Genomic DNA, 23,028 nt, shown 5'->3' on the forward strand with positions numbered 1-23,028 from the left:
CGCTATAATTTGATATATATGAAGCCTTTTAATCATACTCTTTGATGGGTACTCTTTATAATTTGTTTCTATATCCTTTCATAAATTTTCCATAGAAAACCTACCCAGTAAAAACTAGGCAACTGTACTGTCTTCATTAGACCATAACTGGAATATTGGGTGCCACATTTGAGAACACTGATAAACTTGGCTCTCCATTATAACCAGCATACTAAAGGGTCTCAAGACCATACAATATTATGCCAACAAAAGAGGACATTAAGAACCCTAGGAAAGGCACAATGTATGGGAAACAAGAGGCCCTGAGTATAGCACCAGAAAGGATGCTAAGAAAGCAATAAAGAAAATTTGAATTTTTATTCTTTTTAATATTCAATTTCTACAATAATTATAAAATTTTGCTTTGCAAAAGACATTTTAAAAGACTAGTTTTTAAAAGTTAGCAGTTGAACATTTTCTGTTTGATTATTTGTGTGGAACTTAATTAACAAACACATTAATAAGACACAACTGTATCACAAAACAATTAGGTTACACTGGAAAATCTAAACAAATTTTCTTACAATATTGAAAAGATATGATTCTCCAGGATGTAGGCAATCAGTAAATGTGCCTGCCAAGTTTCATGTCATAGAAATACTAATAATTTGGGTTACAATGAATCCATGTAGTATTTTTCATCTAAAAGAGTTAGAATCAAGAGATTAATTAGAACCAATTTCTTTAAAAAAATATTTTTAAATTATTATAGCTTTTTATTCACAAAGCATATGCACAGGTAATTTTTCAACATTGACCTTTGCAAAACCTTCTATAGAACCAATTTCTAATGCTTACCTGATATATAAACATCTACCCTTCATAGTACTAGAATGGGATTAATCATTTGTAAAAGATAATAGCAAAAAAGCATTTTACTCTATAATTTTAGGGACATATTTTTAAATATCTAAATCCATGTAACCCAAACCAGATTTTTTGCTTTATAGTAGAGAAACCAAAAAAAAAAATTTTTTTTTATAAAAGAAGGATTTGTCCATAATCTCAGTGCATTTCATGTTGAATTAATGACTTTTCCTTTCTTAAATCAGACAATCTTGAAAAGAACTAAACTAAGGCCCATGACATGGAAGAAAAGAGGAAACATTTTTCTTAGTTATCACGTCTGGCCTATTTCCAAGTGGTGAATCAGTCTCCAGTGAGCACCATTATGCTCTTTGGGCCAGAAACTGCAAGTATTGTCCTCGAATTTCAAAATGGTCAGCTGGACGATTGTATGGTGTCCAGACCGGTTCTCCCACAAACAGTCTCATCGCCTTAACATAGTTCTAGAAAAACAGAAAACAAATTATTGAAATATAGCAAGTCTGAATTTGTTGTCTGAAATAAACTGAGATAAGCTTCCTTAAGGTTTTATTCCCTGCCAAAAGGGTTTCCCAAAGGTTCTTTATTTCAGTCAGCAGAGTTAGAATAGAGATGAGCACTCCAGACACAATTCTCAGCCTCCTTCTCTGGAGGTTTTTTTTTTAGCCTTTTTTCAGAACCCAGTTTAGCTTTAAGCCCTAGAAGCACAAAAGTACCTCTGCTTCCCAGAGACATTAAAATATAGAATCAGAGGCTCATGGATATGGAGCTAGCAGGAACCTTAGACCTATTTCTGCTTTCAAGCCTGCCCTACCCATTTAACAGATAGGGAAACTAAGATTAAAAAAGTAAAAAGAGTTATCCACAGTTAATAAGGGTTAAGATTCAAACCCAGGCTCCTCTGACTACAAAGCCAGGCCTCTTTCCAATGTACTGAAAATACCTGTGTCCCACTTCCTATCCTTAATTATTTGTAACTACCAAGATTATGAAATTTGCCAAAGTCAGAAAAAGCAGGCATCAATATGAATACAAAACTGACATCCTGTTATTTTTTTCTACTGCCCTTTTGAAAGAGTTTTCCTGAGAATGTGTTTGCAGGGAAACCCTGAGTTTTGGCAGCTGGCAAATATATACATTTCCTTAGCATGTTGATAGAGAGGGAAGTAAAAAAAAAAAAGTGGGGACCGAGAAGAATGGGAATTTTAGCAGTGACACTGATAAATGCAAGTTGGACCCAATTCCTGTGCTAATACTGGGCTGAGAAGGAATTTCCTCAAGAAGCAGTATGATGGAGAGAGCCTAGAATTTGGAATCAGGAAGACTGAGATACAAATGCCAGCTCATGCACCCCGCCAGCTTAGCTGTGGACACTAGGCAAACGACTTAATTTTCCTGGACTTCAGTTTCCTCAACTGTAAACTGTAAAATAGACTCTAAGGACCCTTTTCTCTCTAAATCTGAACTCACTGAGCATGATTTCCTGTTTGCCCACTATTCCTCAGCTAGACAATGTCAATTTAAGTTATCTATTTCATTTTATATCACTGGGGAACTATATTTGCCCAGAGTTGTAGTCTATAAGGTACACAACTGTTTTTGGTCATATCCGACTCTTTGTGAACATTTTGGGAGCTTTACTAGAGTGCTTTGTTTTTACAAATGAGGAAACAGAAGCAAACAGGGTAAGTGACTTGTCCAGGGTCACACAGCTGGCAAGTGTTTAAGGCCAGATTTGAACTCAGGTTTTTCCTAACTCCAGAGCAGGCACTCCATCCACTGAGCCACCTAGTGATCCTACACATATGAATATATGAAAACAAATGACCTACATAAACACGAAATAAAATAAAACAGCCACATTCCGATTACTAACCTATGCAAGGCTGTTTGCTTGGCAAAAAGGTATGAGCCACAAGTAACGCCAGTCAATACCCACACCTATGTTTTCATCTGGCAAGTAGGTACAAGGCTAATTGTGGTATAAGTTAATCACAATTTGTATGTTTTACACTTGAGAAAAAAAAAAAAGACAAGAAATTATAAATTCCATACTGTTTCATCCAGGGTGAAGCGATGATAAATCCCAGCGGGAAGTGTTATCATGTCTCCTTTCTCCATGAAGATGCGGATCCACATGTCCTCTTTATCTCTTACGTCAAAATACCCACTTCCATCCAGGATATAGCGAATTTCATCATCAAGGTGTAAATGTTCTTCATAAAACATCTTGATCTAAAGGAGAAGGGAATTAGCAGTGAAGATCCAATATGCAAATTAACAGGCACTTACCCATAGACTCCAGACTTCAAATTACTTAGGGGTAGGCAGAACTGTAAGGAAATGGAAATTCAATCACATACCATGTACGCTTTTCCAGATTCTCTGCATCAGGGATACATCATCAGTCACAAGTAGCTATTTTGATCACTTTTAATAAAATTAATGTTCTTTGTAATTCTATGTATTTTACTTTATGAATTTAAAAACATTCTGAGAAGGGATCTATAGAATTCACCCCCTGGCCAAAGAAGTCCATGGCACAAAAAGGCTAAGAATCCCTGCTTTAAACAGACATATAAGGTAACACTACAAGGTACTTATACAAAGAAATAAAGAATAACAAAATGAGTAAAGAAATAATATGGTGCTTATGGCTAGGATGCACTAATACAATAAAAAATAACAGATCCTACTTAAAATTCATATACAGATTTAGGAATGGCTCAAGCAAACAAACTTGGGCAGCTAAGTGGCATAGTAGATAGTGTCAGGCACAGAGTCAGGAAGACTCATCTTCTTAAGTTGAAGACACTTACTGTGAACCTGAACCAAGTAATTTGATCCTGTTTGCCTGCATTCCCCCATCTATAAAATGAGGTGAAGAAGGCAATGGCAAACAAACCATTCCAGTATCTTTGCCAAAAAAACAAAAACAAAACAAAAACCCAAATGGGGTTACAAAGAGTTTGTACATGACTGAAAAACAATGGAAAAGAATAGCAATCATAAAGAAGGACATTCTATAGAGCTACACAAAATAGCAATTCATTTGAAGGAAAAGAGGCAGAAATCTCAAGAGAATAAGGAAAACAGAAGTGGGGATGAAGAGCTTTCTAAACCTCAGATTATACCTCCCAAATTTCCTCACTGAAATACATAAAAATAGAAGAGTGGAACATTCTTTATAATAAAGAATCAAGAGTATCTATCTAAAACCAAAAGCAAGCAACGTAGACACTTTAGAATCTTGTCTAATAGAAAAGGAAACAAGGGAAAGATGCTAATTGTCCCCACAATTACTTCATATAGTTTGGGAAATGTAAATAATAGCAATTAGACGAGAGAAGAAAGTAAAAGTTGAAAGATAGGTAAAGATAAAAAACTATTTCTATTTGATGATGTAATAATGATTTATTTAGAAAACCCTAAATAATCAGCAAAGATACTAATCTGAGGTAATTAGTAGCTTTAGTAAAATTACAGGCTATAAGATAAATCCTCAAAACTTACATGGATTTTTATGTAATAAAGCCTTGAAAAAAATAATAAAAGGAAATCTCATTCCAAATAACTATAAAGTACATAAAATATCTTGAGATCATTCTACCAAAGTACACATAAGATTTGTATAGATTCAATTACAAAGTCCTCTTTGAGGAAATAAAGACTACCTTCAATAGCTGTAAGAATATTCATTGCCCATGGCTGGACCCTAACAATGTAATAAAAATAATAATATTATCAAGTTTAATTTACACTTTTAATACTAAAATGTCCAAGAGGATATTCTATAGATTTGGTCAAATAAAAACAAATTTTATTTGGAAAACAAAAGATTTAGGATAACAAAGGAAATAATTAAAACCATAAGGAATGCAGGAGGAATAGCACTTCTAGACCCTAAGTCATATTATGAAGCTTCAGTCATCAAAACCCATCTTACTACAAGTTTAAAAACAGAGGTAAATCCATGCAACAAACTAAACAAGGGAGAATCAAAAACAATGGAATTCAATAACCCACTGCTTGAAAAACCAGAAAACATAAATTACTTAGTAAAGAACTCCCTATCTAATAAAGAAATGCAGTGGAAATTAGAAAGTGTAAAGAAGCATATTTGAAACAATGTGTTAACTCCGTGGAATTGATGAGATAATGGTTCTCTAATATATACATACTTAGTACTTAGTATGGTGATGTAATGGTTTTTAAGTTTACACATAATCAGTATGCTATAATGCTGTAATTACAATATAAGGACTAAGAAGGACTGGAAGACACTATCTTTGACCAGCCTCATAGTGGCTCTCATGCTTTCTGCACTAAGATCAAAACTGGGCCAGAATAAAGAATCTAGACTGTATATTCTTGACTATGCAAGTGGCATCTATCCTGCTGAGACCAAGGACCATGTGAAGGACCTCCAGAAAGCTAGCCCAGACATTACAGGAAAGCAGTTAAGGGTTAGACAAACACTTTAAATCATATTTGGAAATGTGCTCTAAATGGAAATAAGGACTTTATGTTAGTGATTATGCTTATAAAAAAAATTAGAAAAGAAGCATATATAACTTTCATGATTATGGATGGAAGATATTTTCTTAAGCAAAGGATAGAGGCAATTACAAAAGATAAAATAGATGACTTTAATGAGACTGAAAAGTTCTATACAGATAAAATTAATGCACTTAAGATAAGGAAAACAATAAAATGAGGGAAAAAATCTTTGCATCAAATTTCTCTATGGATAATGTTATTATATTTATTTATTTTTACATATATATGTATCGATCTATCTATCTATATATGTATAGATAGATATAGATACATACATATAGCCAAAACTATTCCCCAATTAGTTATATTGTCAAAGGATTAAAATAAAATTCTCAAAAGAATTACAAATTATTAACCACATGAAAAAAATGCTCCAAATCACTATCAGAAAAATACAAATCAAAACAATCCTGAAGTTTTATCTTACACCCTGTAAATTAGCAAAAAATGACAAAAGATGTCAATAATCAATGTTGGAAGAGTAATATGAAGTTAGGCATACTGGTACATTGTTGATGGAGCTACTAATTGGTATAATCATTTTGGAAAGCAATTTGGATTAATACAAAGAAAGCGACTAAAATAATTGTATTCTTTGACTAAGAGACTCTGTTACTAGGCTTATCCAAAGATATCAGTGACAAAAATAAAGTACCACATATACCATCATATGTATTACAGTAATTTTTGTGACAATAAAAACTTGGAAAAAAAAGTAGATGCTCATTTGTTTAGGCCAGAACTTGAAACAAGGTACTAAGTGGAATCAAGGAGACAATGGTTATCTAGTTTAGCATGGTTCAGTATGACTTTTAAAATCTTACAACAAATAATGGTTTCCTTGTGATATAATGATTGGCTTATACTCGGTGTGGAGCATATAAGCAGCATCTGAGAGCCACAGAGGGGAAGCTCTAAGAGGCAGAGAAGACAAAGGACTGGAAGGGGGAGCTTAAACTCTCAGAACCAAGGGGAGAACTTCAATCCGATCTTTCATCTTCCTGGTGATTGGCCTGGACTCCTGACTTCCCCCACTGAAACCAAGACCAGTCTGAATGGCTTTCCAGAAAGTTGCCCAGCCCCAGGAAGGAGATAATAAAGGATTTGGACCTTTAACACTTGGCTGTTCTTGTGGCAATTACTGAACTGAAATGAAGGCTGCTCCCAAAGACTCCCAAGAAATCTAACCAAAGAAAATTATACCCATTCACTGGGGAAATGAGTGAAACTGTGATATGAATGTATCGGAATATTACTATGCTATAAGATATGATGAATGTGATGAATACAGAGAAGCATAGAAAGATCTATGCAATTGTGCAAAGTAAAAAATAGTCCAAATATATATATACATATATAATGACTAGTAAACAATGAAACAAAAACTATGCAAACAGAAAGAACCATACACAAAAACAAAAGTGAATGTTTCAAAATTATAAAGAAGCATTGCTGGAAAAAAGAGATGAGAAAATACTTCCACCCCATCCCTTTGTAGAGATGGGTGGTCTATAATTTCAGACTTTTCCATTAGATGACTTTTTTCCTTTTTTTTCTTTTGCTATTTAAAAAAATTACCATGTTATATGGATGATTCTCTAGGATTAAAGTAGATACTAAAAGAAATTATGGTGACAGAAAATAAAACAAAAGACCTTAATAAAAATTATTTTAAAAAGAAAAACTTGGATAACCTTCATAGTTACAACCACAAAGTAAATTAACAAAACAAAGGATAAAGGCAATTATAAAAGGTAACAAGTAATTTCAATTTAAAGTTGATAAATTTTGAATATACAAAATCAATGGCATGTATTTGAAGAGAAGCAAATGTGATTGGCGCAAAAGTCATTAAAACAACTTTTTAAGATCAATAGAAAATGCTAAGAAATCTTTTCTATATCCTAAAAAACATTTCCCTTTGGATAAATGTGAGAGGTTAAAAACAAAGACTAAGGTAGGAAAAACATCATCTATCCTTTTCCATTTAAAAAGGATTAAGATTTTTTTTTTTGATCATGGAGGAAATGTTTTTAGTCACAGAGAACAGTACGTAGAAGTTAACCCTAAACTGCATTTTAACATGACTTTTCCTTTATTTGCAATTCCTATAACTACAATACAATAAACATTTATTAAGGACCATATGGCAAACCCTGGGCTAAATTTAGGAGGTGCAAATAAGAAAAATACTACACTCATGGGGCTTACAATCTAATGAATAAATATTACTTCAAAATTGTCTTAAGACTCAGTGATGTCCTAGGTATGGGGGCTATAACTCTTTTGACATTTTTCTAAATTAGAAATGTTTGGATTTAGAACACTAAATTAATAAAAGTTTCTATCAGATACATCTAAAACAGGAAAGAATAATTTTTTCTTCTTTATATCAAACATCCTTGAAAAAGCTATGAAATCTAAGAAAATTAATTTGCTACATAACAAATATATAATCAGAAGTTAGCTTGAATACAATTTAAAGTCCAGGTTTTTTTATTCATAAGTATATTGGGATATTGGGATTTTGGAAAAGAAACAATTATTGCTTACTTTTAAAAAGTCATAAATAGAAAGCAAAGCATAAAACTTCTGAACCCTTTTTTCTGGCCAGGCTAGTCTAGCTTGACATTCCCTCAAACCTATTTTGTGCTGCTCCCTTCCAAATACCAGGCAGCTAGGTGGCTAGAGTTCTGAATCCAGAATCAAAAGTTGTGTTCAAATCCAGCCTCAGATACCTGCCACCTGTATAAGCATAGACAAACCATACAGCCTTCTCTGTTTCAGTTTCTTCATCTGTGAAATGGGGGTAATAATAGCATCTATTTCCCAAAGGTATGAAAGTAAAATGTGATAATATTTGTAAGGCACATTGTGAATCTTAAAAGTGTTATCCAAAAGAATTCACTGTTTGACAAAAGCTTCTGGGAAAAATGGAAATTAGTATGGCAGAAACTAGGCATTGACCCACACTTAACACCGTATACACCAAGATAAGGTCAAAATGGGTTCATGATCTAGGCATAAAGAATGAGATAATAAATAAATTAGAAGAATATAGGATAGTTTATTTCTTAGACCTGTAGAAGAGTAAGGAATTTGTGACCAAAGAAGAACTCGAGGTCATTATTGATCATAAAATAGAAAACTTTGATTATATCAAATTAAAAAGCTTTTGTACAAATAAAACTAATGCAGACAAGATTAGAAGAGAAGCAATAAACTGGGAAAGCATATTTACAGTCAAAGGTTCTGATAAAGGCCTCATTTCCAAAATATATAGGGAATTGACTCTAATTTATAAGAAATCAAGCCATTCTCCAATTGATAAATGGTCAAAGGATATGAATAGACAATTTTCAGATGATGAAATTGAAACTATTACCACTCATATGAAAGTGTTCCAAATCATTATTGATCAGAGAAATGCAAATTAAGACAACTCTGAGATACCACTACACACTTGTCAGATTGGCTAAGATGACAGGAAAAAATAATGATGAATGTTGGAGGGGATGTGGGAAAACTGGGACACTAATATATTGTTGGTGGAATTGTGAACTAATCCAACCATTTTGGAGAGAAATTTGGAACTATGCTCAAAAAGTTATCAAACTGTGCATATTCTTTGATCCAGTAGTGTTTCTACTGGGCTTATACCCCAAAGAGATACTAAAGAAGGGAAAGGGACCTGTATGTGCCAAAATGTTTGTGGCAGCCCTGTTTGTAGTGGCTAGAAACTGGAAACTGAGTGGATGCCCATCAATTAGAGAATGGCTGGGTAAATTGTAGTATATGAATGTTATGGAATATTATTGTTCAGTAAGAAATGACCAGCAGGATGATTTCAGAAAGGCTTGGAGAGATTTACATGAACTGATGCTGAGTGAAATGAGGGATCATTATATACTTCAACAACAATACTATATGATGATCAATTTCTGATGGACATGGCCCTCTCCAGAAATGAGATGAACCAAATCAGTTCCATTTGTTCGATAATGAAGAGAACACCTAGCGAAAGAACTCTGGGAAATGAGTGTGAACCACAACATACCATTTCCACTCCCTCTGTTTTTGTGCACCTGCATTTTTGATTTCCTTCTTAGGTTATTTTTACCTTATGTCTAAGTTCGATGTTTCTTGTGCAGCAAATAACTATGGATATGTATACATATATTGTATTTAACATATTTAACATGTATGGATCTACCTGCCATCTAGGGGAGGGAGTAGGGGGAAAAGTTGGAACAGAAGGTTTTACAAGGGTCAATGCTGAAAAATTACCCATGCATATATCTTGTAAATAAAAAGCTATAATAATAACAATAAAAAGAAGCAATAAACAACAAAAAAAATTAAATTAAAAAGTGTCGTCTAAATTCTGTTATGTTATCTGCTTATACCTTTCTCCAGACCTAGAATTTTCTCATTCCCTCATCAATCCAAATCCTACCCATCCCTTTAATGGCCCTGCTCAAGTCCCATTTTTTCATGGAGCATTTCTAAACCAATCCAGTTTCCAAAAATCTATCTCCTCTTACACCTTAAGCCACTTGCTATAATCTCTTATGTATTAGTAGTCACAGCTATACCTTTTTTCTCAGCTATACTGCTTGAAATAAATGCCAGAGGTGAAATGAGTTACCCTGGTTATCCAGAGAGTTAGCACCTACTCTGGGATTTTTTACTCAGCAGATCTTCTGCCTCCCAGTCCACAGCTCTTTCCAAAGCCTCAAGTGTAAGGAGGGGCTTCCCTGTACCTCCAACCATTAAATATTACAGTAAGAGTAGGAAAGGGGAATAGTGTTCCATCACTCTACCTTGCTTGACTCATTGGTCAGAATCCTTCCCCAGACCTGATTCAAGATTTCAATTAAGAAATGCAAAACACACATATATTGTATCTAGGATATACTGTAACCTATTCAACATGTAAAGGACTGCTTGCCTTCTGGGGGAAGGGATGGAGGGAAGGAGGGGAAAAATCGGAACAGAAGTGAGTGCAAAGGATAATGTTGTAAAAAATTACCCTGGCATGGGTTCTGTCAATAAAAAGTTAAAAAAAAAAAAAAAAGAAACGCAATAGATTCTTTTCACAGAAAAGTGATCAGCTTCTATTTATGCTAGAGCCACAAGCTGGTTCAATATTGCTTCATTACAAACTCATTAAGTTTTTGAATACCTATTTTAGTTCTGTAACTCTATAATACTCATGGTATAAAAATACACAAAGTGGAATTAACTCGCCATGATCAGAATAAGTAGTAGAAGACCAAATTAGTTTTGTTTACAAAACAATTTTACTATGTCCTCCTTTAGATATTATTTTTTGGTTCAATTATTGTTTGATTATTCTATTTTTTACTTTTATTATAGGATTTCAAAAATAACAAGATAAATTCCTTCTCATCGAAAAGAAGTCTGGATATAGTCTATTGTCACTAATAGATTCTTCTCTTCCAAATAGTTAAGGATTTCTCTTACCTTTTCTTCATAATTTGGCAACTTGTCTTTACAAATGGTTATTATGTCCATCCAGCAGTAGTTTTTTTCTTTTCGGATCTTCTCTAGCTCTGGGTCATTCTCATACTTGTCAGCATCCAGCTAAAATGATTAAGAAAATAGCATATTTAAATATTAATATATTATTGGACATAATAGGGAATGCCAAAATTATCTTGACACTATAAAAACTACTGTTTCTTCAAAAAGATCTTAGAAAAGGCTTTTCTGGTTAATATCCATAGCACCTGTATAATGTCTGCAAATTACTTTAGGCAGATTCAAAATTTCCTGGTCAGCCAACTAATTGCTATGCTGAATACAAGAAAAAAAAACTGAACAGAAATTAATTCATGGAAGCCCATAATTCTGGATATTTATTGTACAACTGCACACTAGGCTAAGTAAATAAATTGGCTTAGTCTTCCTGATGGCAAAAAGCGTTTGGTATGAGGTGAATCTAAGAGGATAGTTGGCAGGGTTAAAACAGGCTTGGTAGGGACTGGATAGTATAAGGCCTACAATTGTGAAGACCAGAGTTTAAATTCCACCTAACACACTTACTAGTTGTGAGACTGGGCAAATCATTTAACCTTCTCCGATTCCTCAACTACACAAAGAGAATAATAACAGAATAATAAAGTTGTTGTGAGGATCAAATGAGTAATATTTGTAGAGTGCACACTGCCTAGCAATTGATACTGAATTTCTTTCTTCATTCAGCTTCTTGACCTGAGCACATAAATTCATGACTCATATCGAGTCAAAATCATAGCCAGAAGCTACTGACAAAGCAGATATCTGAATAAATCCTTAGGACCTGCTAGTAAGCTGTCCGCAAGGAAAGAACATCTTGCTAGGAGTATTTAGAAACAAGCAGAAGTGCAAAAAGCCCATCTGTGACCAACTTTCCCCTGAATACAGACATCATGCTTGCTTGGAGAGTAGACAATCAGCTAGTAGACAACTGTCCTTTGTCTATTGGATCAATCCCAGTGACTCTGGATGAAATCTAGTAGATGCAAATGTTATAGAACAGGAAAGGGCCTGTCAGGGTGATTGATCTGCCAAGTGTCTAAATTTGGGTTTTTGGAGTAGCATATTTGGCTGCACTTAAAATGTCTGAGACTGCAGGTGAACAGAACATTCCCTAGTATATCTGGCATTGATTTAATATCTTTAGAAAGCCCAAGAGCTCAAGGCAGTCACCAGCCTAATTAGGTTAAACTCTAAATTTATTTCTATCTCAGTTTTTTGTTCATGTTACCCAGATAATTACAATAACAATCCTTTTTGGACTGGGCAGCATCATCTAGAAGATTATACCATCATAGCAATATCAATTCAGTTCAACTGAATTCCCATTATGTATAAGATACTATGCTTTTCTATGAGAAAAACAAAAAAATACAAATTAAAGCCCTGGAGCCGACTTTGTTCATAATACTTTATATTTTATATATTTTTTTATCTTTTTATACATGCACAGGGGACAGATACTAAAAGAAAATAAACCAATACATAAAGAAACTTGAGTACTTACATGAGGTATAAATCAAAGGAAATTTCAATTCCATTGGGAATATGTGGCACAATTACCTCATTAAATCAGACCTCACAGCACTTCAAGATATAGGGATTTCTAGAAGAAAGGGTCAGTATTCCCTCAACTGATCTAGATCAGGAAAGGATTGTAAAGTATGTCTAGTCTAATGCCCTCATTTTTCCTTTTTAGTTTATTTTTTTAATACACATTATTTTATGAATTATGCTAGGAAAGAAAAATCAGAGCAAAAGGGAAAAACCGTGGGAGAAAGAAAAAAACAGAAAAAAGAAGTGAACACGGCATGTACTGATTTACATTCAATCTCCTTAGTTCTTTCTCTGGTTGCACATGGCATGTTCTGTCCAAAAACTACTGGGGATTGCTTTGAATTACTGAACCAATTCTTTCATAGTTGATCATCGCACATTCTTGCTGTTATTGTATATTCCTGGTCCTGCTTGTTTTGCTCAGCAGTAGTTCATGTAAACTTTTCCAGGCCTTTCTAAAACCTAAAATCATCATTTTTTATAGAACTATAATATTCCATTATCTTCATGTACCACAATGTGTTCAGCCATTCCCCAATTGATGGGCAACCCCCTCATTTTTCACATGGGGAAACTGAGGCACAAAGAAGTCCGGTAACTAAGCCAAGTTCACACAAGTAAATAAGGAAGACGGGCATATGATGGGTAACCTAAAAATGTGCACACGTATATATGGCCCAAATCCGTCTTCTCTTTTGGTTATGTTGTCTATTGTGAGGTGATCTTTCTAGGTTCCCAACACCTGGAACCAAAGGAAGGGCATTTCCTGCCTGGGTCAGAGGGGGAAGCACAGCAATATGAGCCGCGGACATCTATCTGTCCGTTGCAGTGTCTGCCGGGTATCCACAGGAACAATACTGGAGAATGGAGGGGAACTGACCATCAGTGCACAGATGAAGTCCCTGAAACCAAAACGCCGAGTTGACCCTCTATCTCCTACTCCTCCATTTTGGCCTGATTTCCCAAAACTTAGATTCCTTTACTGCAATTCTGTAGCTTCTCGATACAAGGGGCTGGTATGCTCAGGGGTGAGCTCAATCAAATTGCTTGCCAAGCCTCTTCCTAACCCAGCTGCCCTCGTAAAGCAAGGAGCACATAAACTCATCCCATGAGATGTCTGGGTTTTCATTATATGTGGGCCAAAATTTAATCTATAAAATTCTCAAAGGTCCTGAATCGACCAAAGCTGAGACCCGCAATACCCAAAGTCAGAATAGTCCAATTTTAAGAGTCAGAAACTGATAAATTGTGGGGTAAGAGAGGAAAGCATAGAGATGGCACAGGGCTAGGAGACAATGGGACAAGAAAGCAAACTCCTACATTTACCTAGAGAGACAGGTAGGCAGTTCATGGGTGGACTGACTTAAATGCAACCCATGATTTGTCCAGGAAAGTGGCTTCACATCTGCAGTTCGCCCTTTGTTTTGGAAGGGGACCAATGGTAACTCAGGATGATGTCTTTACTTACCCATGACTGGACTGCAGTCTTTTACAAGCCTTCTTACCTTACTCTTAGATGTACTCTACAATATAGCCATGCTGCTCCCCCACCCCCTCTCCCCAACCTCCAGCATTGCACATACTGACTCCATGCCTCTGCTTTGCCCAACCTGGGTGTTTTCCTTCCTCACTTCCAACTCCTTCCTTTAAAGCTCAGCTCAAATCATAAAAGAGGGGAAATTACCCACATGCACAAAAATGTTTGTGGCAGCCCTTTTTGTAGTGGCAAGAAACTGGGAACTGAGTGGATGCCCATCAGCTGGAGAATGGCTAAATAAGTTGTAGTATATAAATGTTAGGGAATATTACTGTTCTGTGAGAAATGACCAGCAGGATGAATACAGAGAGGTCTGGAGAGACCGACATGAACTGATGCTGAGTGAAGTGAGCAGATCCAAGAGAACATTGTACACGGCAACAAGATTACGCGATGATCAAATGTAACAGATTTGGATCTTCTCAACAATGCAGTGATTTAAGGCAATTCCAATAGACTTGGAATGGAAAACGTCAATCACATGAAAACTGAATATGGATTGAAGCTTAGTATTTTCCCCTTTTTTGTTTGTGCTTTTTCTTTCTTGTGTTTTTCCCCCTTTTGGTCTGATTTTTCTTGTACAATATGACAACTACAGAATATTCAAAATTATTGTGCATGTATAACCTATATCAGATTGCTTGCTATCTTGGGGAAGGGGAGGTAACAGAAGAAGAAAAATCTGGAACACAGTATCTTACAAAAATGAATGTTGAAAACTATCTTTACATGTATTTGGAAAAATAAAATACTAGTGAGGGAAAAGAAATATAAAACTCAGATCAAATTTCACCTACATGATGCAGAAAAGGTCCTATTCTATGTCCTGCTTCTCCCCCACTCACAATAATCCTTTTTCCTCTAAAATTACCTTCAACTTAAATTGTATATATCTTAAACACTCAGTTATCTACATGTAAATTCCTTGAGAGCATTGTATTTTTATTCTTTATTTTTAGATTGAAGTGCCTGGCACACAGATAGGAAAGGATGGAAATAAGCATTTATTAAGATACTTTTATGTGCCAGGAATTGTGCTAAGTGCTTTACACGGTGCCATACAGCTGCCTTTAGTAAGCATGGTGAATGCCTTAACCTTGATAAAAACTTGCTAACTAATTGAGTAGGATACTGTGCCTGGGCAGCTAAAGTGGGCTATGTGATGCCCTCAAAGCTGCATTGACTCTTCTTCCATCATGCAACTAGCTCCCAGGAGACAGTGTATTAGAAGGGACCCTTCAGACTTAGCTGGAGATTGATTTATGAGTAGCTCATCCACCTATAATAGTTCACCTGAAAAAGATCCATCCAAATTCTGCAAAACTCATCTACCAAATCAAAGGTTGTTTTCAACTATCAAGACTCCATTTGGGGTTTTCTTGGCAAAGATACTGGAGTAGTTCATCATTTCCTTTTCCACCTTATTTTACAGATGAGAAAAATAAAGCAAATCAGCTTAAGTAATTAAATAAGGGTCACACAGCTAGAAGATGAGTATTCCTGACTCCAGGCCAGATACTCTAATCCACCTAACTACCACTACGAGATCAATGACATTTTATACTAAATTCTGAAACAGGGCCCAGAAGTTGCTGATAATACCTTTACATGCTGCAGCTATCAAAATTCACCTGACTAGTAGAAAGTAAGCTCCTTTTTTCTTTGTATTGGTCCATTTCTCCCCTGACCCTAACACAGTATTCTGGCATATAAGAGATCAATAAATGTTTGCTGAATTGAAAATTCTCCTTGAGCTTCACTGTCTAAGCAAAGGGGTGGCCCAGAAAAAGTGTAGTCTTGATTAGGATATGCTAGGCCACTTCCTGATTCAATAAGTACATACTGACAGGTATAATCACAAGCATCAATTATCAGTGATAATAATGATAGTTCTTGTTCACTTAGTAGAGCTTTAAGATTTACAAAGTGCTTTTCTCACAAAAACGCTGTGATGTAAAGAATACTGCCATCTCCATTTATAGATGAAAAACAAATACAATGTTAGTTTTGAGAAGTTGTCAGAGCCAAGAATTAAATTCATGTTTTTCAAGCTCCAACCAATTTCACTGCTTTTTAAAATGCTAAATATATTGATTGAATGGGATATTCTGGAGATATTCATCATTCCTGACCACCTCCTCCCACCTGCCTCTTTGCTAAAATTGTCTCCTCTTATTTTGTTATGTAATTATATACTGTCTTTTTTGATGGAATGTAAACCCTTTACAAGCAGAGGCTGTTCTATTTTTGCTTTTGTATCTTTTAGGAACTTTCAGTGTCTGTCATATAGTAGGTGCTTAATAAATGTTTGCTGATTGTAAGTAGTATGCAGAATGCCATGCTGGGGAGGGGGCAAAAAACATTTAAAATCTCTCAACTAACTTTTTTTTAATAAGTAAAATATGCAAAAGAAAAATAATACTTTTATACCAGCTTCCCAATCATTTAGATTTCAGATACATGAGAATTTAAAGAATTAAAAGTCAAACCACAGGAACAGAGTAAGTGCTTGCCTCCACTGAAGAGGACCCTTTGCTCTGAAGAATGTGCCCATCATTACACTGAGCCATAGAGAACGAACACCACACACACACACACACACACACAATCTATCTATCTATATAAAATTTACACACAAAATCAAAAAGTCCTTTATCTTGGTAAAAAGAGCACTGGACCTGAATATCTAATTCCAATTCTGATTGACATTTTATGTCTTCCAGGAGAGATAAAATGAATTTTTCGGATATATCCTTTACTTTTATTCATCACTTAATCACTTATTTTCATTCATTCAACAAACATTTATCAAGCACCTACTAATTACCAAGAGATAGGTTCCTTAGCAAAGATAGACTCAACAGTTTCTTCAAATTTACCTTTTTCTTTATCTTTACCTTTCTTTAACAAAAATCCTAAAGTATACTACTATCACAAAAGGTTTTGATAATACTGATAACAGAAAATAGTCCAGAAGAAAAGAATATTAAATAACTCACATTTATAAAGGGCACTTTAAGGTTTTTACAAATAAAATGCACACAAACCTTTGCTAAGCCTAAAGTTACCTATTATGTCTACAGAAGGTATGAAACAAGAGTATTCTATATGGAATGTGAAAATTAAAGCAAGTTTCTTCACTGCATACTTGGAGTAATGCTTTATCCTCTGCTTTGAAAAAATATCTTAAAGACTATGCTCTTCTATCTAACTAGCTCATCAAACTGACAATCTAAAAAGAGTTTAAGAAACTCAAAGAAACATTCTTCAAGATAAAATACATGCACTAAATAAAAGTTATTTAAAGAAGAGAGAAAATCTTTCAGAGGTCCGATGGAACTTCCAAAATTTTTTGCAACTCCACTTAAACAACAAAGAGATGGATTTAATATTTCCAAATATTCACCCTCTACTCTACTTGGGCCAGTCTCCCTAGATTTTTCACAAAGGTTATAGCTCCATGAAAACTCAGGGCTGATGCTTAAGTTCTTCTATTACCTGGAAAACTGACCCTCTTTATTCTGCCTCTCCAAATTATATTCATTTCAAGAGGCTTAGCTTAAGCCTTCACATTTTTTCCTGACTATTCTTAATTCTCTTCTCTCTAATCTGAATTTTTAGAGAATTTCAGGGCTCCAATTTCCTCATTTTCCAGTTTAGGTAACTTGGGTTACCTAAGAGACTGTGATTTGCCCATGGTCACTCAGTTAAATGATGGCAGAGCTGAAACAGGAGTCTAGGTAGTTTTTTTCCCCTCTGCTTCCACAATTGTATTGGTGACCTCACTTTAGCACTTATTTATCTCATACTTCTACACATCAATTTTCTTTTTTTTTAAATTAACCTTTTTATTTTTTAAAATATATTCATGGACAATTCTTCAACATTAGCCCTTGCAAAACATTGTGTTCCAATTTTCCTTCCCTTCCCCAGTCCCTTCCCTAGATGGCAAGTAGTCCAATATATGTTAAACATTACACATCAATTTTCACTCCTCAATAACTATTCCCCACAAGACATTCCATTTTCGTTTTTCTATACAAGTGTACTCCCTGCTCTCCTGCAAAATACAGTTCAGGTTATTGCCCCTTAATCCAAGGATGTTAGTCTCTCCTTTCTCTGTCTCTCAAATTTATATTTATTTGTGTATATGTTATAAACACTCAGTAAAATGTAAGCTCCTTGAAAGCAGGGATTGTTTCCCTTGTACCCAACAAAATGCCTTACACATTTATGAATATATTATTTATAAATCGTTAATGAACATTCATAAATGTATCATGCACTTAATATATGTTACATTGTTGAATTAAAGGAACAATTTATCACGTTTCTTTACAACCTCCCCATGCAGACGTAGGAAGTTGTCAATAAATATTTATCAGAAAAAAAGTACAATTGGGCAATTATAATGATTCATAAAGAGAAATGCTAAGAAAATATACCTTCCTTCCCTCATTTCAGATTTGGGGGACTACGAGTATAAAAATATTGTATATACTGTCAGATAGATCTGACATGTTGATTTTTTTGCTAAGCTGTTTTTTCTTATTACAAGGGAAGACTCACTTGTAGGACAGGAAGAGGAAGATATATCCAGAAGCTATTTTGATATAAAAAATAAGAAAATAATAAGAATAAATAAAAACAAGTAAGATAATAAGATAACAAATAACATAAAAATTAGATTTTTTAAAAAGGAATGTACATAGAAAAAATCTAGGAGTAGTTAAGGTGGCAAAGTAGATAGAGTGACAAACCTAAAGTCAGGAAAATTATCTTCCTGGGTTCAAATCTGACCTCAGACACTTACTAGCTATGTGACTAAGCAATCACTTAACTCTGTTTGCCTCAGTTTCCTCTTCTATAAAATGAGCTAGCGACAGAAATGGCAAACCTCTAACATCTCTGTCAAGAAAATCCCAAATGGGGTCATAAAGAGTTAGATATGACTGAAAAAGAGTGAACAATAATACAGGAAAAAAGTTGACTTTAAAAAAAATTAAGCCCTATAGTGATAAAGAGAGCTCTCTACACCCAAAGAGAGAACCATGGGAACAGAGCATTCTCACTCTCTCTGTTGTTATTTGCTTGCGTTTTGTTTTCTTTCTCAGTTTTTTTTTTCTTCCTTCTTGATCTGATTTTTTCTTGTGCAGCAAGATAACTGTATAAATATATATATATATATATATTGGATCTAACATGTATTTCAACATATTTAACATGTATTGGACTACCTGCCAGCTGGGAGGGGTGGAAAGAAGGGAAAATTTGGAACAAAAGATTATGCAAGGGTCAATGTTGAAAAAAATTACCCATGCATATGCTTTATAAATAAAAAGCTTTAATTTAAAAAAAATTAAGCCCCCTTAAATTTGAAATAGCAACTATGTGGAGACCTTAAGGTTCAATTTCCAATAATTTCTTACTTATTAATTCCTTTGTCAAGGGACTAGACATGTAAGGTATGAAGGGAAACAGGTCAATCTAGAATACTCACAGCACAGAAAAAGTATTTAGGCTTTCAAATCTGCTGCTGGGGGCCAGAGGGAAGGAGCAGAAACCTTAAAAAATGTATGTGATTTCTGCACTACTGCCTGTACCCAATCTTCCTGATTTCTTCTTGATTCCTCTGATTTTACTAATCCCCTTATCTGGACTATGCTTTCCTCCAACTCTCCTTGACCATCCTCTTTTCTTCAAATTCCTACCTTCTCTCAAGATCCATTTCAGAGGCTACCTTCCTCCCAAATAAAAGCGTTCTCTCCTACTTCCAATTCAAGGCATCTGACACAGACCTCTGTGATGTTTTACCTCTCTAGACTGAGTTTCCTAGTCCACAGGCCAGATGGCCTCTAAAAAAGGTCTGTCATTTTTTCATATCTGCATCCCTAGACACAAATTTTTTCTGAACTGAATTCAACTAAATGCACACTATCCCAACCTAGGCCTTCATCAGGGAAAAGATTAAACCAGAAATCATGTCCACTTTTTTGAGATGGACCCAAGGTGACTTGCCCATAATCTTAAAGATGGGATTTTGGTAGTCAGGATGTCCATCCATGTCTACTGACTGCAAATCCAGCTCACTTTCTCTTTTATTTTCTCACAAGTAGCTTCTAATTTTTGCAAAATGAAGCACATTTTAAGCATTTTTTTTTTTTTGGTAAAGCTTTTTATTTTCAAAACACATGCATAGTTTTCAACATTTACCCTTGCAAAACCTTGTGTTCCAATTTTTTTTCTCCTTCCCTTCCCCGCCCCCTCCACTAAACAAGTAATCCAATATATATTAAACGTGTAATTCTCCACACATATTTCCACAATTATCAGTAAGCATACTTTCTCAAAGACCGGGGCACTATTGCTTCCTGACACCTCTTCCTGCTTCCAAAGCATTGGCATGGAGCCAGAAGGCACAGATTTAAAATCTGCATCTAACCCATGCTCACAGTATGACTCAGTGTTGACCAATCATTTCCCTGGGCCTCAGTTTCCTCAGTTTGGGCAACTAGTTGCACAAGTGGATAGAGCACTAGAATCCAGAAGACCTGCATTTAAATCCTGCCTTGGTCTTTTACCACCTGTGACCTTGGACAAATCATCCTCACGTGGGAAATCTAAAAAATGGGAATCCAAAGAGCTCCTACATCAGAGTTGGGAGGATCAAAGGAAATAAAACACTTAGCCCAATGGCTTGACACACAGTCTCTTAATGTCTATTCCCTTCCTTATATTTGTAAAATGAGGGAGTTGGGCTCGACCACCTAAGATCCATTACAGCTCGCGATTTATTGGTCTTGTGAAAAAATAGGAAAGTAAGAAAGCTGCTTTCAGAGATGACGCTAACACTAAAAGGTGTCTTGGGGTAAATGAAAAGAATTTTGGAATTAGTAGTCGGCGCTCCTAAGTTCAAATCTCAGGCCTGCTATCTGTGTGACTTTGGGCATCTTATTATCCCTGAGCCTCAACAGTAAAAAGGTATGGGTACTCGAGAAGACAGGGGTTCTTAAGCTGCGGTCCTCCAACTTATTTGTGTTTTTTTTTAAGTATTTTTGATAATTATTTCATTACATTTTCTTTGTAATCTGAAGTATTTTATTTCATGCATTTTAAAACATTATTCTGAGAAGTCTAACCATAAGCTTCACCAGATCTTAAAGAGTCTAATGACACATAAAAGGTAAAGCTCCTTCGGTTACTGAACTTATAATACTATGCTGGACATCCCATTTAAATTTTTGAGGACCCTAAGCTCTCACCCAACTTTAGGAACTAAGAGCACAGGACTGGAAGTACTTGAAATAGCCTAAGGAGAAAAAAAATCAACACATATTGCCTACTCTGTGCCAGTCACCGTGCTAAACTCCACTACCCAATTTACCCCCGAATTTAATTTAATCATCCACACATAGTCATACTTGTTAGAGATAAAGTTCCAGAATTTTCATAAACCCCAAAATAAGTTAATATTTTTTAAAAGAAACTTAAGGTTTCCAAAGCACTTTCCAAGTTATCTCATCGATCATCAATCACATCACCACTTCCGGTGAGGCAGAGGCTGTCGGTATCTGTCACTTCGTGACCCCACGGTTTGTCCCTGGGGTTTTCTTGGCAAACATACGGGAGTGGTTCGCCACTTCCTTCTCCAGCTCATTTTACAGACAGGGAAACTGAGGCAAACAGGGTTAACTGACTTGTCCAGGATCACAAGGCTCATAAATGTTTGAAGTCAGATTTGAACTCGGGAAGATACATTTTCCAGACTCCAGACCCGGCACTGAGGGCATCATAAACGTTTGTGTCCGACTCCCAAATTACAGAGAGCAGTAGCCCAGGACCACCCCGCTAACAAGTGTCATCAGAGGCTGGATTTCAACCCTTAAGCGTAAGCCACCTGGTTACTTCCAGCTTTGCTAATCAATTCGGAGCTGCCGAGATAGGGGTGCGGAGGCCTCCGCTAGGCCCGACAAAGCCCGCAGGCGCACTAAGGTTCCTCCCATCCTCTCCTCTTCCCCCCCCCCCCCCGGGCAAATCGCTGCCTCAGTTCAAGTCCTTCCCAGCCGGGAATCAGTATTCTCAGAGGCGGAAGTCCCGCCCACGAAGGGTCTCCCCGCCTGCCCGAGGACCTAGCGCTCGTTCCTACGTCCCATCGGGCTCCGGGACGAGCGACAGCCCCCGATAGTGCGCCTGGCCCCACGTGCTGTGCGCTCCCCTACGGGGTACGCTCAATCTTTCTGCAAATGGGGGTCACAGAGCGATGTAGAAACCAGGGGCTCTTCTGCTCCCTCCCTCCTGCTCGCTCGCGCTCCCCTTCACCTACTTTCCAGTAAAAGACGCCGAGTTGCTTCAGCTGTTCCAGGCTGACAGGACGCCCGGGCTCTAATCTGTGGGGTTTCCTCTGATCCTCCGCAGAGTCATCCATGTACCAGGCCTCCACCATTCTTGTTCCTTGGAACTCCTCTTCTTTTTCCGAGAAGAAATCCACAAAGGCCTCAGCCAGTCCCCAAAGTTCGCAAGCTCCACCTACCCCTTACGGCGTTTTTATTTACCCGGCACCCGAATGGCACCACCCACCAGCCTGAGGTCACAAGCCTTTTTGTGTTTGAGCTGGTCTGCAGAAGTACCATTTAACTCTACTTTACCTCCTTTCACTCGAGGTAGACCTGACTAAGAGAGACAAAGAAATTCCTGCTCCTATCTGCCCCCATCCCCCAAAATTCCATTGTTCAGGGGAAAATCAAAATCTGAGAGTGAGTCAGAACTTCCTCAGACCTAATTAATAGGCTACTTGACTTTGCAGGCTGCCTTGAGCAGCTAGTGGACTTGATGACTGCAAATGAGGCTTGTGAGACTGATGGAAATAAAGAGGAACCAGAGGTTAGACATTTGTATTTTCTAATACATTTATTATCTTTTAGTGAGCACCAACTGAACATTTTGATTTAAAATATTCCTTCCCAACCTCC

At 36.1% G+C, this 23,028-nt stretch overlaps 1 protein-coding gene across 1 annotated transcript; it reads right to left on the minus strand.

Annotated features, from left to right (window-relative positions):
• Positions 1-338: 338 nt before the first annotated feature.
• On the minus strand, positions 339-22,769 carry ADI1 (acireductone dioxygenase 1). Its single transcript, XM_051976050.1, has 4 exons — positions 22,383-22,769; positions 10,912-11,031; positions 2,920-3,099; positions 339-1,328 (listed from the first exon to the last, which is right to left on the minus strand). The coding sequence occupies exons 1-4, from the start codon at positions 22,500-22,502 to the stop codon at positions 1,209-1,211; spliced, it is 540 nt and encodes a 179-aa protein (XP_051832010.1). The 5' UTR covers positions 22,503-22,769; the 3' UTR covers positions 339-1,208.
• Positions 22,770-23,028: the final 259 nt, after the last annotated feature.

Source organism: Antechinus flavipes, chromosome 2 (genome assembly GCF_016432865.1).
Source record: "Antechinus flavipes isolate AdamAnt ecotype Samford, QLD, Australia chromosome 2, AdamAnt_v2, whole genome shotgun sequence".
Classification (NCBI taxonomy): Eukaryota; Metazoa; Chordata; class Mammalia; order Dasyuromorphia; family Dasyuridae; genus Antechinus; species Antechinus flavipes.